At 39.2% G+C, this 12,555-nt stretch overlaps 1 protein-coding gene across 1 annotated transcript in view; it reads right to left on the bottom strand.

Moving 5' to 3' along the window:
* DPYD (dihydropyrimidine dehydrogenase) overlaps positions 1–12,555 on the bottom strand; it is a 372,912-nt gene that overhangs the window by 256,132 nt on the left and 104,225 nt on the right. The window contains exon 5 of the mRNA XM_009333861.1: positions 11,154–11,241. Within this exon, the coding sequence (XP_009332136.1) occupies positions 11,154–11,241 (88 nt within the window). The remainder of the gene's footprint in view (positions 1–11,153; positions 11,242–12,555) is intronic.

Genomic DNA, 12,555 nt, shown 5'->3' with positions numbered 1-12,555 from the left:
CCCTAAATAGCAAGCCAGGGAACTGATTAAAGAAGTTATGTACAATTCACAGCTTCACAGATTCTCAATATTCAGTGCACGCCTTCGGGAAAGGAACAGTTTGCTGATATATGAGAGCTAGCAAGATTCCTTTCCATAATAAAAATCTAAGGAACGGACATTAGCAAGCTCCCAGTGCCTGATGTCGTGAGAAAACAACCCCTGGTTGTTTTTTAGACTGGATAATTCTCTTAAGAGGGAGCATCAGAGGAAATGCCAGGAGCAAACTGAAGTCTCATTTAGAGGGGGAGAATTACTGATAGCAGTTCTGCATTTACATTACATTTACATTAATGAAATTATGGTGTAATTAAAGCAAACCATTTACATCCTATCTTTTCTTCTCTAGTCAATACAGAAGTTTACTTAAGAGTAGACTCTAGTCCTTTCTTCATCTTACCGCTCCTCCCACCCCCTCTGAAAGCCCCACCAAGGAAAGTCCATGAAGATGGGTTAATGCTAGAGTTTCTTTTAAGGGCCAGAAGACAATACAGTACCCTCTAGAATTAGCACACGGCTGAGGTTCCACAAAAGTTTCTTCAGTGAGTAATTAATGCTGGGCTCTCATTCCAGCTTTCTCCAAGCTAGCAGTAACTGAGAGATTAAAAAGCAGTATGTCTCCTTCCTCTTCCACCACCTCTTCCATATTCCTACCTTCAATAATCATCACCAACACGAAACTGGTTTTTATAACAAATATCTTTACCTCTCTGTCCCAGGACAGCTGACTCAGAACAGCAGAAGATGTAGCGTTCAAACAGCGTGAAGTACTCGGTCACAGCAGACCTTATGCGATGCCTGTGACTTACTGTCTGTCAAGTAGGCTAATGTACACAGAAGTGTTTATTCAAAGCAAACGCTATGCCACACAAAGCAAGAATCCAGTTATGAATAAAAAGAGCAGTATCAAGATCTGACAATATAACCAACAATGGGTAACAAGACTTTGGTTTAATTTGGTTCAAATTCACTAAAGGCGTATTAAAGGACTGAGCATAAAATTCTTAAAGTTAAACCAGATGCTCCAGACACTGCTAGAGATCCCAAGAGAATGCCAATGCTTAAGAAACGTATTTGTAGATGTAAACTGGACCTTTTGCTTACAGACGCTGGTCTACTGCACAGCATGAGCCCCTGTCCATCACCTGGAAACACAAACAAGCTACCTGGGTGTACTTTCATAGGATTTTCTTAGACACTTAAAATCCATTGAAATTCTAATCCTGGCTGAACAGGCAATCCCTTTACGCAACTGTTCTGGGAGAACTTTCAACCATTTTGCCCGCGGTGGCTGGTAAGGCACTTCATCATCCCCAATTCTCATTTATTCCAATGTAAAGGAGTATTAGTTGAATGGAAGTTGTACATATTAGCAAATATTTTTGCTCTTCCAGATGGATGATACTGTTTTGATATGCCAGAGATTGTTAGAGCTGCTAAAAACAGCCAGTAAAGACATTGTAAGCTCAATTCAGCAGCAAAACACAGAAGTCAAGTTATATTGGAGCTGTCCCTGATGCATAACCACGCTGACAGCAGAGGTGACGCAGTCAATGCAGGAGACCCACATCTTTCTGAAGCAGCACTCAGAGACCAGCCTAGATACCCTACAGCATCTTAAGTGGCACTAGATGTCTGTTCCCCCGGCAATTACATATAGCCATTCCTTTTTTCCACTCTAAAGAAATAATTACAAACTAGTAGTGGGGATTTTTCTCACTAACTCAAAGACAAAATGGTTTTCAAAGAATTTTTGTTCAGTTTGATATTTCACTCCATATGAGAGTTATATTTTCCCTTCCTGTGTTGTCCAGGATTATTATTTTTATTATCTTCAATTCTGGTTCAATGGAAACAATTACAACAACGTGCATTTCCATTTAAGTAACTTCATTAAGGATTTTCTACATTTTTAGGCTTTGTAATTAAAATCAATATACAAAGCTAGTTATTATGCCTAGAACGCAAGGCTGTTAAACTATTCCTTTTTTAAAATTAATTTTATTACATATCTGTAAAGTATATTCTCGCACTTGAGCTGTGCCACTACAGGCAGCATCAACACAGCTGGCGCATTTTACTTGTTTTGCAAGCTCAAACCAAACTTTGAGCACAGCTATGCTACAGAAAGACAGGGTATGTTAAAGTAGCAAGTGACTTCTGAGATGGGACCAGGGTCATTGTGGGTATAGGACTGAGATCATGGCTTGTGGAGGGGATATCTAGGGAAACCTGCCTAGAACATCATGCCAGAGCTCGGTAAGGAGGAGGCCGGGACCGAAGTCCTAATGGGGGTAAGGCCAACTGCTGCTAAACTCTTAATTTGGGGGAAACGTGATGGAGTGTATGAAGATGGGGCCCTGAGATGTTGCTGTCATGATCATGAGTTGCTGCTGCTACCACTAGTAGCGGTAGCACCTGAGAAAAAGAGGAACCCTGTCCTCTTCAAATGAGAGTACCAAAAGATAGATAGCACATTACCATGCTAAATATTAAGACATTAAATAAACCATATCAAAGAGTATATATCTTCCAGCCCTAACACCTGAAATAAGTTTTAATGATAAATTAAAAGACAGTCACACCTGAAGTCCAAAGCGTTCCACTTATCTTTGGGAGCAGCAGGGCAAGTCTTCTGCACTGCTGCACTAGCGTGCTCCAACTGTGCTAAAGCGGACACCTCTAAAGATGAAAGGGAAGTGCAGGTTCAGTGCTGACTTGGTTTCCCTGTCTGCCAACAAAAAGTCACCCTGTGTCAATTTTACCATTGATAAACTCATAGCATACTCGCAGAAGAGCTGCAGTTCCCTAACTCTCCTCTTCCACCTTCCAGAACACCAGTGTAACCACTGTTCCCATTGCCATTGATACTGTCCACTACCAGTGAAAGGATACGGCCACGTGCTGCTACCATGACTCTGTGCAGTGGCTCGAGAGCAAGCCCATCTGCAACTTTCCTGATACCCAGGGCACAGTCCGGCATGGGGACTGGGCTGTGGGCAGGACTTCAGGAGCCCAGCTCTGAGTTGCTTCATCTCTTTGTCATAGAATCATAGAATCATTAAGGTTGGAAGAGACCTCCAAGATCATCGAGTCCAACCGTCGACCCAACACCACCATGCCCACTAAACCATGTCCCTAAGCGCCTCATCTACCCGTCTTTTAAATACCTCCAGGGATGGGGACTCAACCACTTCCCTGGGCAGCCTGTTCCAATGTTTAACCACTCTTTCAGTAAAGACATTTTTCCTCACATCCAAATGTCCAATGTCCTTCCATTCTACTTGGTCATTTATCCTGCCTTTACTGTGTTGATTTATTATCTAACGTATCAAACATGACTAGAAAAATGTTTTCCAATACTTGACAAAAACTGGCAGGGAAATACAGTATAGTTACACTAAGTGGTGTCATACAAACTGTGTTACAAAACTGCAAACCATTGTGTTACTACAGTAATAAATGAGGGTTTGTGGTATAGGTACAGTAGTATATGTACAGTATCTTAAATGTTTAGTTACATGAACACTTTGTGCTTACATGACTTTTTTTTAAGCTGAAAACATGTATTAACGATCATTACATTTACCAGTGACATTAACGGTAGAATATTCATAGACTATTCACACTTTATAAAAAATTATTGATCGCTTTTATTTCACAAAACCAGGGCGTAGTAGGCTGCACACAAAATAGACAAGAGATGCAGACCTGGCAAGCTGGTAACTACACGCCCCATGTTGTACATGAGAAAGGATCAGAATTAAAGGGAGGCTGGCTTCATTAAAATGACAAAGTTACTCCAGGGTATGGAATGATGCAAGCTACCTTAACAGTTTGGAGTAATTTTTTTAGATGCTGAAATAATAAGATGACTCAGTTGGCTAGTTTCTTACAGACGTCACAGAGGAAGCAAGTCTAAACCTAGAATGTTTCTGAATTTTTAAATGAGATAAATGTCAGCTCGTGCCTTTGTTCACAGAATCTTTTTTCCTGTGCACTTCCATAGAAATAAATTAATCTAACTGGATAGGATGTTTTGTGGTTTCCTACATCAAAATGTCAATAAATACTACATTGCTAACACAGGGAACAAAACCAAGCCTTAAACAGACATCAATAATCAGCGGAAACCAGGCAGAGGAGGATCTCCACATGTATCATTTGGAAGCATTATATAATTTGCATGCAGATGAGACTGTTTTTTACTTGAAAAAAACCTATTAAAACACATAGGATCAATACTGAGAGACCAGAATAATTGCATTTACTATCAGGAAATGCTTATAGCATCTTTTCTTTCAATTCAATTCAAGAGCTTTTTATATAAATTCATTATGCATCAGGGTGTTTTGATAGTGCAGTTTTCTCAAAAACAACGAAGAATATGAATTACGCTTTGTGTAATAAAAATGAATACACTGACTTCATCAGGATTTTGGGACAGAGTGAATGCTTTAAAAGAAAAGAAGAAAAAAGTGGTAATTTCCTTTTCATCTGGATTCAGTTCAAAAAAAGGGAGACGGAGCGAAAAATATGCGAAAATATCACCTCTTTCTATCCTAGTTCATGTTCTGCGATGGCTTTAAAATTTACTTCAAGATGTATTGGATTAAAATATTTTCACATACCGAAGAGCCACTATTTAAAGTACGTTGTTACATAAGTCGCGTTTTTCACATTGACACACACCAGTTCAACTATAACAAGAAACACCCCCAGTCTGTCAGCCCCCCCAAAATATCTTCCAAAGAACGAACAAAACATAACAGCAACTTATCAAATCATACATATTCTATATTATAATGCTGATGATTTTTAATCAATCCAGAAATCTTTCACATCATTTGACTTGTGTCATCATAACAGGACTGTAATTTCACACAGTGTCACTATCTTTTTATGAAAAAGAACGGAAGAAATATCTTGTACTGTCATTTTGTCCTTTGTAGTCTAGAATGTGAGAGATTCCTTAATTGACATAGTGTCATCGCAAAAGTCTATTCTACATAATTACACTATGGCAAATGAAACCAGCTGTCAGCCATTCCATTACACTAAGTACAAACAGTCATCTCAAGAAAAGTCACTGTTTCAAGTGCATCAATTTAACACCATTACTACTTTTTCTTTTAAATGTTTTTTTGTATTTAGTGACCTGAAATATACAAAGATTAAGAGAGAAAGCTGAATAAAACAGCGCTTTCAAAAACCTGGGGCCTCAAAGTACTACTTAAAGATTAATTGTGATGCATATCTGTATATAATTATTACCAATCATCTAGCAGCTTTCTGACTTCCACAATCCTTCACTGTATTAACAGTATCCCACTTACAGTATTTTACATATGAACTGTGACTCATGATTTTCTGCAGTCTTTGCAATGGCATATAGATGTCCTTTGTTAATTTACTCAGAGTTCCTCTGGCACAGAAAAACCATCATTCTGTTTCTCTCACCTGTCATAATCCTATGTCTCTCACCACCCTTTCTCTCTTACAATCTTTTCTTCATTTCATTTTCTCTTAATGATCCCACAGCTTTTTGTCTCTTGCCTTCCTTTGTCTACCAATTCTGCCTTCTTTCTCATTTCCAGTATATTACCACAAACACTTTTTTCTCTACTCCCTCATTCTCCCAAACTTCAGATTCACCCTTATCCCTTGGTATCCATCTCTATCCTCCAGTTTGTTCCCTCTCCCATTTCTCCCTTGAAAAAATGAATTTCTCCCTTGAAAAAACCCCACACGTTTCCTTTGGTTTCATTTAAACCTAAACATTCCTCTGAAATCCTAAAACTTACTCGTGTTCCACAACTTTCTCGTACTGTTCCTGGCATTCAATTCTCTTTCCCCCATTTCCCTACCAGCATTCTGCACAGCCCAGGTACAACCTTTTATCCAGAGGGCAGCATGGCTTTGTTGGTTTGGGGGGTTGGGTTTTTTTTTATTATTTCTGGGGTTTTTTTGGTTTCTAAAGTGCTGGCCACCAGAAGGCTCGCATCCACCTATAAAGTCTGTTAGAAAATGGTTGACGTGTCGGCTCAGACCAGTTTCTCTTTATTATTAAGGGATATGGGAGAAGATGGTCTTTCTGAAAAAGGAGAAAACTGTTGAATCAATGTCAGGAATCGTTGTAATACTGCAAGACTTGAGATAAAAATGTGAGAGCTAGTAACAGAGGGCTGCAGCGACAAATTGTGATTTTTGAGTACTGATAACACAAAAAATACTTCTGCACCCCCAATTCTTCATTATAGACTCAGTATAAAGGCTGAGTCACTCACTGCTTATGCCTGTGCCATGTAACACAACTTAATATCCCCATGCCTAAACTGCACCAACAGTTGTTTTTCAGTGCGACTACTCAACCGTAAAGGTGTCTGATAACAAAAAGCTCTGGGACTGCCTCACTGAACGTTACGAAGGTAGAGCATGTGAGCAGCTGTTGCTTTCTAAGAGGCGGCTTCCTCTAGCACACACTTCTGCTTAACAGGAGGAAAGCTGGACAGGCTGCAAGTGTTCAGGCTGAGAGATGCTTCTGAGAAGCTGTAGGATTTTCTACTGCTGTACAGTATTTGATTGCGCCAGCCCTAAAGGATGACGGGTGCTGGAGCTGCATTTTACAAAGTCCTTCTTGCTTTGACGTATCGACATGGGGAAAGGTGGACATAAAATCCTAAAATCATTCCTGGTACTCGTTCAGGGGTAGAGGGCAAAGCTTTCTCCTGCAGCAGCAGTAAACTTTTGTTTCCTTAGTGTGTTTTTTCTTTTTAAAGAAAGAAATAACTAAGATGGCATTTGTGCATTATAAAACAAAGAATATACACTTTGCACTGTGAAGCCTGTATTTAAAGAGAGGACAGATGGAAGTCAGAATACTTGTTTGCCATCTTCTGGTGTTTAGAAACAAAAGTACTAACGTGCGCATGGTGAATTTGAAGTCTGGTCTCCGACAGACACAATTGCAAGCGGTCTGTATGAGCTGAGAAACACTAAGTGGGAAGACACAATAGAATAGATTGTACCTTTATAAAGTGGAGTTGTAATCCAGTTTGTATGGAAAGAGAGAATGGAAGTTGTGGCCTAAACTCTACTGAGTCACAGCGGCTAATACAATACAGCATAAGTGACATCCTTTTTCTCAAAGAGGCTCAAGGCTCATTGAGTCTGGCAATTCAATTACCCTCTCAACCCAGAAACAACCCCTCCTCCCCTGTCCCTCTTCTACTCCTGAGCTCAGGTCTAACGGCAGAACAGTCAGAACAGTTACATTGTACATGGCCTGTAAATATCTAAAGAGCCTCAGGCTTTAGAGAACAAGAATCCCTGACCTTTTATGATTGCTATAGCAGTTTTCCAACAAAACAAACTACGTACAATAGAGCTCTTAAATACCTGACAAAGTAATTCATTTTCAGTACGCTGCTGTCTAAATACTCTATATTAATAATGAATCATGTTTAAATAAATACCTGCGTGCAGCACTGCTTACTGCTTACACAGGGATGAGGACAAGGAATTTATTGAACTGAATCTCCTCTAAGCAAGTAGAAGGGTAACCTGCTGAAGGGAGTTTCTCAAGTGAGTGATGAAGAAAGATTCAGAAGCAGGAGAGGGACTTCAATAAGCCTAGAAAGTGTACCCCAATTTCCTGGATTTATTGACCTCAAATACCTGAATGTTCTACGCTTCACCTATTTATTTTGCCTAGAAGCTACCAGATATATTTATAAGCTTTTGGATTAAAAAAGAAAGTTTATTTACAAGGTGAAAACAGCAAAACAGATTTAACATTTTGAAAAGTATTTTCAACGACATGAAAAATATCCTTGATCATGTGAAGTAAATACTTTTATGACAATAGTACAAAAATATTCAGCAAGCAGATTGCTGAATGATATCCGAATGATTATTTCAATAAAAGTTTAGAAAAATGGGTAACAAAGCAAAAAATTACTTACTGGTTCCATTAAAAACTTTCAAAATGGTAAGTTAGAAGTTTTAGTGTGGTTTTCAAAAGCACCCCGCTCTTGGTTTCAACCTGCCCTAAAAGCGTGTGGTGCCGGTACCCCAGCCGCCACAGCGGCAGAAGGAAAGAGGGGAGAGGACACTGCAGGAGCAGCCCCGGTAGCGGGCTCTCACACGGACTCTGCCAGGGTCATGACTTCTGGTGAATCATTTCAGCTTCGGTACCCCTCTCTCAACTTCCACCTTATATCTATTGCTCGCTTGGCAGAAAGCGAGGAGTTTCAAAGTGCAGTAGTGTGAAAACAGTAGTACATACCTACACCTAGAAAAAAATCCTATTAATAAAGGAAATCAGAAGAATTTACTGTTACTTTTTCTGAAGAACAGAATTTGTTATAATAGAAATATTTTCTAGCAAAGGCACCAGAAACTACTTCATCAAAAGGAAAATTCAACCTAGCAGACTGCAGCCATCAAGTCAAGGTTGCGTCCCTCTACACGCTGTTCATTTCCCTGCGAAGTCGCTTGGTACATGAATTACAGGAGGCACAGCCATTGACATGCAGGCCACAAATATGCAGGACTTCCTAGCCTTGTTTCTCAGCCCATGACTTCAGCTATTTGCTAAGCATATCTGGTTGTGGGTTTTCTAGTTTTTTAGGTTTGTTTTTTTGGTTTGGTTTGGTTTTCTGTTTGTTTGTTTGTTTTTAAAGTCAGCATTAGAGCTGTTGCAGAGTAAGGCATCCACAACCATGCTATATTAGATTTCTTCCAATAGAGTAAGGAGAGAAAGCAAAGGGTAAGGCTGTATGTAAACTCACACTTGGAACTGGATTTCACAGAAGCAGCGCTCATTTCAGATGTGCAATTTCCCATCCTAACATCTTGGCTAGCAGAAACCGACTACCTGACTTTTTAAAACGTCCCGTGTGCGAATGTTTCCCGCTGTCCATGCGATTATCAGGCATCAACATGAGGTAAAAGCAGCTAATACCAAAACTGTTGTATACCTTTTATAAAAACTAGGGCCATAAGTACGTTTCAGTAATCTAAGATACTTAGGTTTTTCCGTAAAGAATGTTACACCTCCTGAGAGAATAGTAGTATACTGCAATTCTTTTCTAAAGCAGGATTTCCTGATAAAACAGCAAGTGATCAGGTCACCTGCTCAGGGCAAAATCAGGGTCTTACCCTGCAGCTTCCAAGATGATTTAAGAGTTATCATCAAACAGCCCAAACTCTATAGGGTTGATCCAGCTCACTGACCATCTGACAGGTTAAATCTGGCCCTATTAAAACCTGTAAGAGTGTACCCGTTGGCTTCAGCAAGGCAAAGACTTCACACCTTTGAGGCAGTTTCCTAATATTATTCCAGCATACCTTTGCCAAAATACAACTCTCAAAGTCACCCCACCTTGATTTTCTCTGCTCTGTAATGGATTCACAGAACTCAGAATGAATCCACTGTTAAAATGACTTACCCCTTCTGCCGAGTCACAAAGGGGCATTGTCTTTCTGAGGCTATCAGAGTCTAAAAGACCCACCAAATTCCTCGTTCCAGGATGCTGCTGGTGTTAGTTCTTCTTCTGACATCTTCTGTTGCAGTCTTCAGTCCGTCTTCCCTGGTTCCTTATTCCCAGCTTTTATGTTTTGATAATCAGGCCCTTTTTCTTTCCTCAACAACACATCACCCTATCCTACCCAAAGCAGTAGCATAACTAATCGCTAATAAGAAAAGACCATCCTGGCAAAATACTTTCATAAAATTTGCATTAGGTTTCCTAAACAAACTCCAGGACAATGATGAGATGGAGACTAGCAGTTTCATTACTGCCTTGTACCTTCTCTGTTCAGTTTTCCCACTTCACGATGCCTGGAAGAGGTAATAAGCAGCAATATGCCGCATACTATACTATGGTTGCAAACAGATGCCTACATTCATGAAAATAAATGCCGCACTGACAGGGTACAGATTATGTAAGAGAACTGTCTATATGCAGATGCTGGGCATAATGCCAATTACTGTAAACCACATCAACGCATAGTTATGTTATAATTGATACCTGGATCTTAATATCTCCTCTTATCCTAATGTTTCTTGTTAAGGTGCAGAATTTACCAGTACCTTCTCCATACAACACACAGTGCAGTGAAAGCAATGTGGCTGTTAACTCGCACACGGCAGTGCTGCTGTTGCCCGCTTCACTCCAGCTTTACCTGCGTTGGCCCTTTCAGCTGCATCTAACAGCGAGACCTGTTAGAGCATAAAATGCAGCCAGAAAATCTTTGTAGCACCCCCAGTAGCTTATTCGTCTAGTTGGGCTCATACAGACAAATAAACCACACGGCAGCTAATGATTCCACAGATGGGAAGTAAGTTTCAAAAGGTATGGGGCAATCAACATCCAGTCTTCTTCAGGCTACCCCAGACAGCCTAATTAATCTTGTCATATCAACTTCGCAGTCATCTTTATTTCTATTTCTGACTGATAAAAGTAATTTGTAAACCACAAATCAGAATAATGTTTTTAAGATTTCATTACAATTATAGCGTAATACTCTATTAAGAAAGGAAAAGGTACAATACCTCCAAAGAGGGGGTTCAATTTATTCCTGCAGTATTTTATTAATAGTCTAAGTGACTGACTACATTTGCATTAACCAGAGCCTCTTACTATAAACTACAAGAAAACATTCCTTGAGATGACCACCTTCATGCCCAATTTCTACCCAAAGCAAATTTAAACTATAATCATGTCTTAAAAAAACAAAGCAAAAGAAAAAACCTTTAATGAAAGAAAAGGTTTGTAACTGTAATACCTCAGGTAGCAGCAAAGTTAAACAATTCCATTGTAATGCTCAGTGTTTTGAATATCATTATATCTGAAAACCATCAAAACCAAAAACTTTTTCTATAAAGTGACAAGAAGAAACAGATTTGCACTATACACTATCTGTACACGCACAGAACCGCAGCAAAAATAGTTAAAAATTAGATGACTGTTGAACTTTAAAGCATCTGTTGTAAACACTATTTTTTTTTAAGACTTTACAAAGATAAACCTTGAAATGCAATCTCACTAACAGAACTGCAAGTAACTGCTGTTACCTGCTTCCATGTACTACTGCAAGCCTGATTTTACCTTGTTTGCAATACTTGTGATGAATGACTTGATGTCCAGATTAGTTGGGCAACTCTTCTGACAGGGGGCATCTGCACACTTTAAGCATCTACAAGTGTAAAAGAAAATGTGTCAAGGAGACATGGAATACAAATGCTGCCAATAGCATACGGTTTTCAAGTTAGCGTGGTAGAAGGTAAGCCACAAAGGAATAATGCAGAGCATTTTCATAAAATTTCTATTTAAAACCTCAAAGCACTACATGATCATTATTGACTTGCATTCAACACTGATAGGTTACGTTCCGTTGACTCTACTTTACAAGGGAAGGCAGTAGGTTGCAGTTACAAACACATGGACTACACGTGTCTAAGTATTAGGAAACAACGTCAAAATACATAGAAGTCATTTTTTCCCTGGAATCCAAGATGGCTAAACTTCTGACCGTTTAGTTTTTCTATTTGAAAAACATCTCTGCTGTGAATCTGGATTTATTAACAAAGTTCTGGAAGTGTCACTGTGGATTAAATTCTGGATGTTGGACAATCAGACGTACAAAAGTATTCCCACCGAGGAAGGAATTACTTTGTATTGTATGTGACAAAGAATAAGAATGGCTGATAAATTTTCCAGTCACTTTTCTATGAATTTCCTGTGATATGTCTGTGACTTCTGAAGACAATTCAGTAGTCTTATGCTGACTTATACTCCCAATTGAAATCCCTAAGACCCTCTTCCCGTCATCCCTTATGACAAAACCTAACTGTATATTAAAACATACTAAGCAGCAAGGATTTATTGTCTATTCCTGCATAGTCAATCCATGAGGATGTACCGGTCTGGTTGCTTGCACAAGTCCCATCCTAAGGATTAAGCCCTCAGGGTAGTCTGTGCAATTTGCAGTAAGCAAACCTAACAAAAAAAGGTAAAAGTCAGCTGAAGAAGTAAAATGGTTCTCTATTAAACACAAAGGTATTTGTCCACACTTTTGGTTTTACATATCAATGATTATCATAGGTCAAATGCCACACTACTAATTATCTCAGAATTCATTAAGTTATTCCAGATGCTCTTTCAATATTGTTTTCCTAACAGACAGAATTTATGTAAATTGTGGTTTTAACGTTCTATGGAAAATGAAATAAAATTTGTTTTTTACCTATTATCTGAGCACAACTACTTACATAAGTTCCACAAGTCCACCCTTAATTATTGTTACTTAGTGATAGATAACAACACTGTGGAAGTGGCCGGGACAGAATATTTTCAAGCGCAGAAAAGCTGCAAGAGGCCTACGGACTACATGCACAAAGAAATGAAGAGCACATTAAAAGGAATGAAATGCCTGAAATACTTGCAGTGAAAAACTGGCCTGCCTTTGTCAATCACATGCATTGCGTTTGTTTTTGTTCCCCCCCCCCCC

Source organism: Pygoscelis adeliae, unplaced genomic scaffold (genome assembly GCF_000699105.1).
Source record: "Pygoscelis adeliae isolate BGI_AS28 unplaced genomic scaffold, ASM69910v1 Scaffold10, whole genome shotgun sequence".
NCBI classification, from domain to species: domain Eukaryota; kingdom Metazoa; phylum Chordata; class Aves; order Sphenisciformes; family Spheniscidae; genus Pygoscelis; species Pygoscelis adeliae.
Note: the sequence above shows the minus strand (reverse complement) of the source record. Positions and strands in the feature narration are given on the sequence as shown.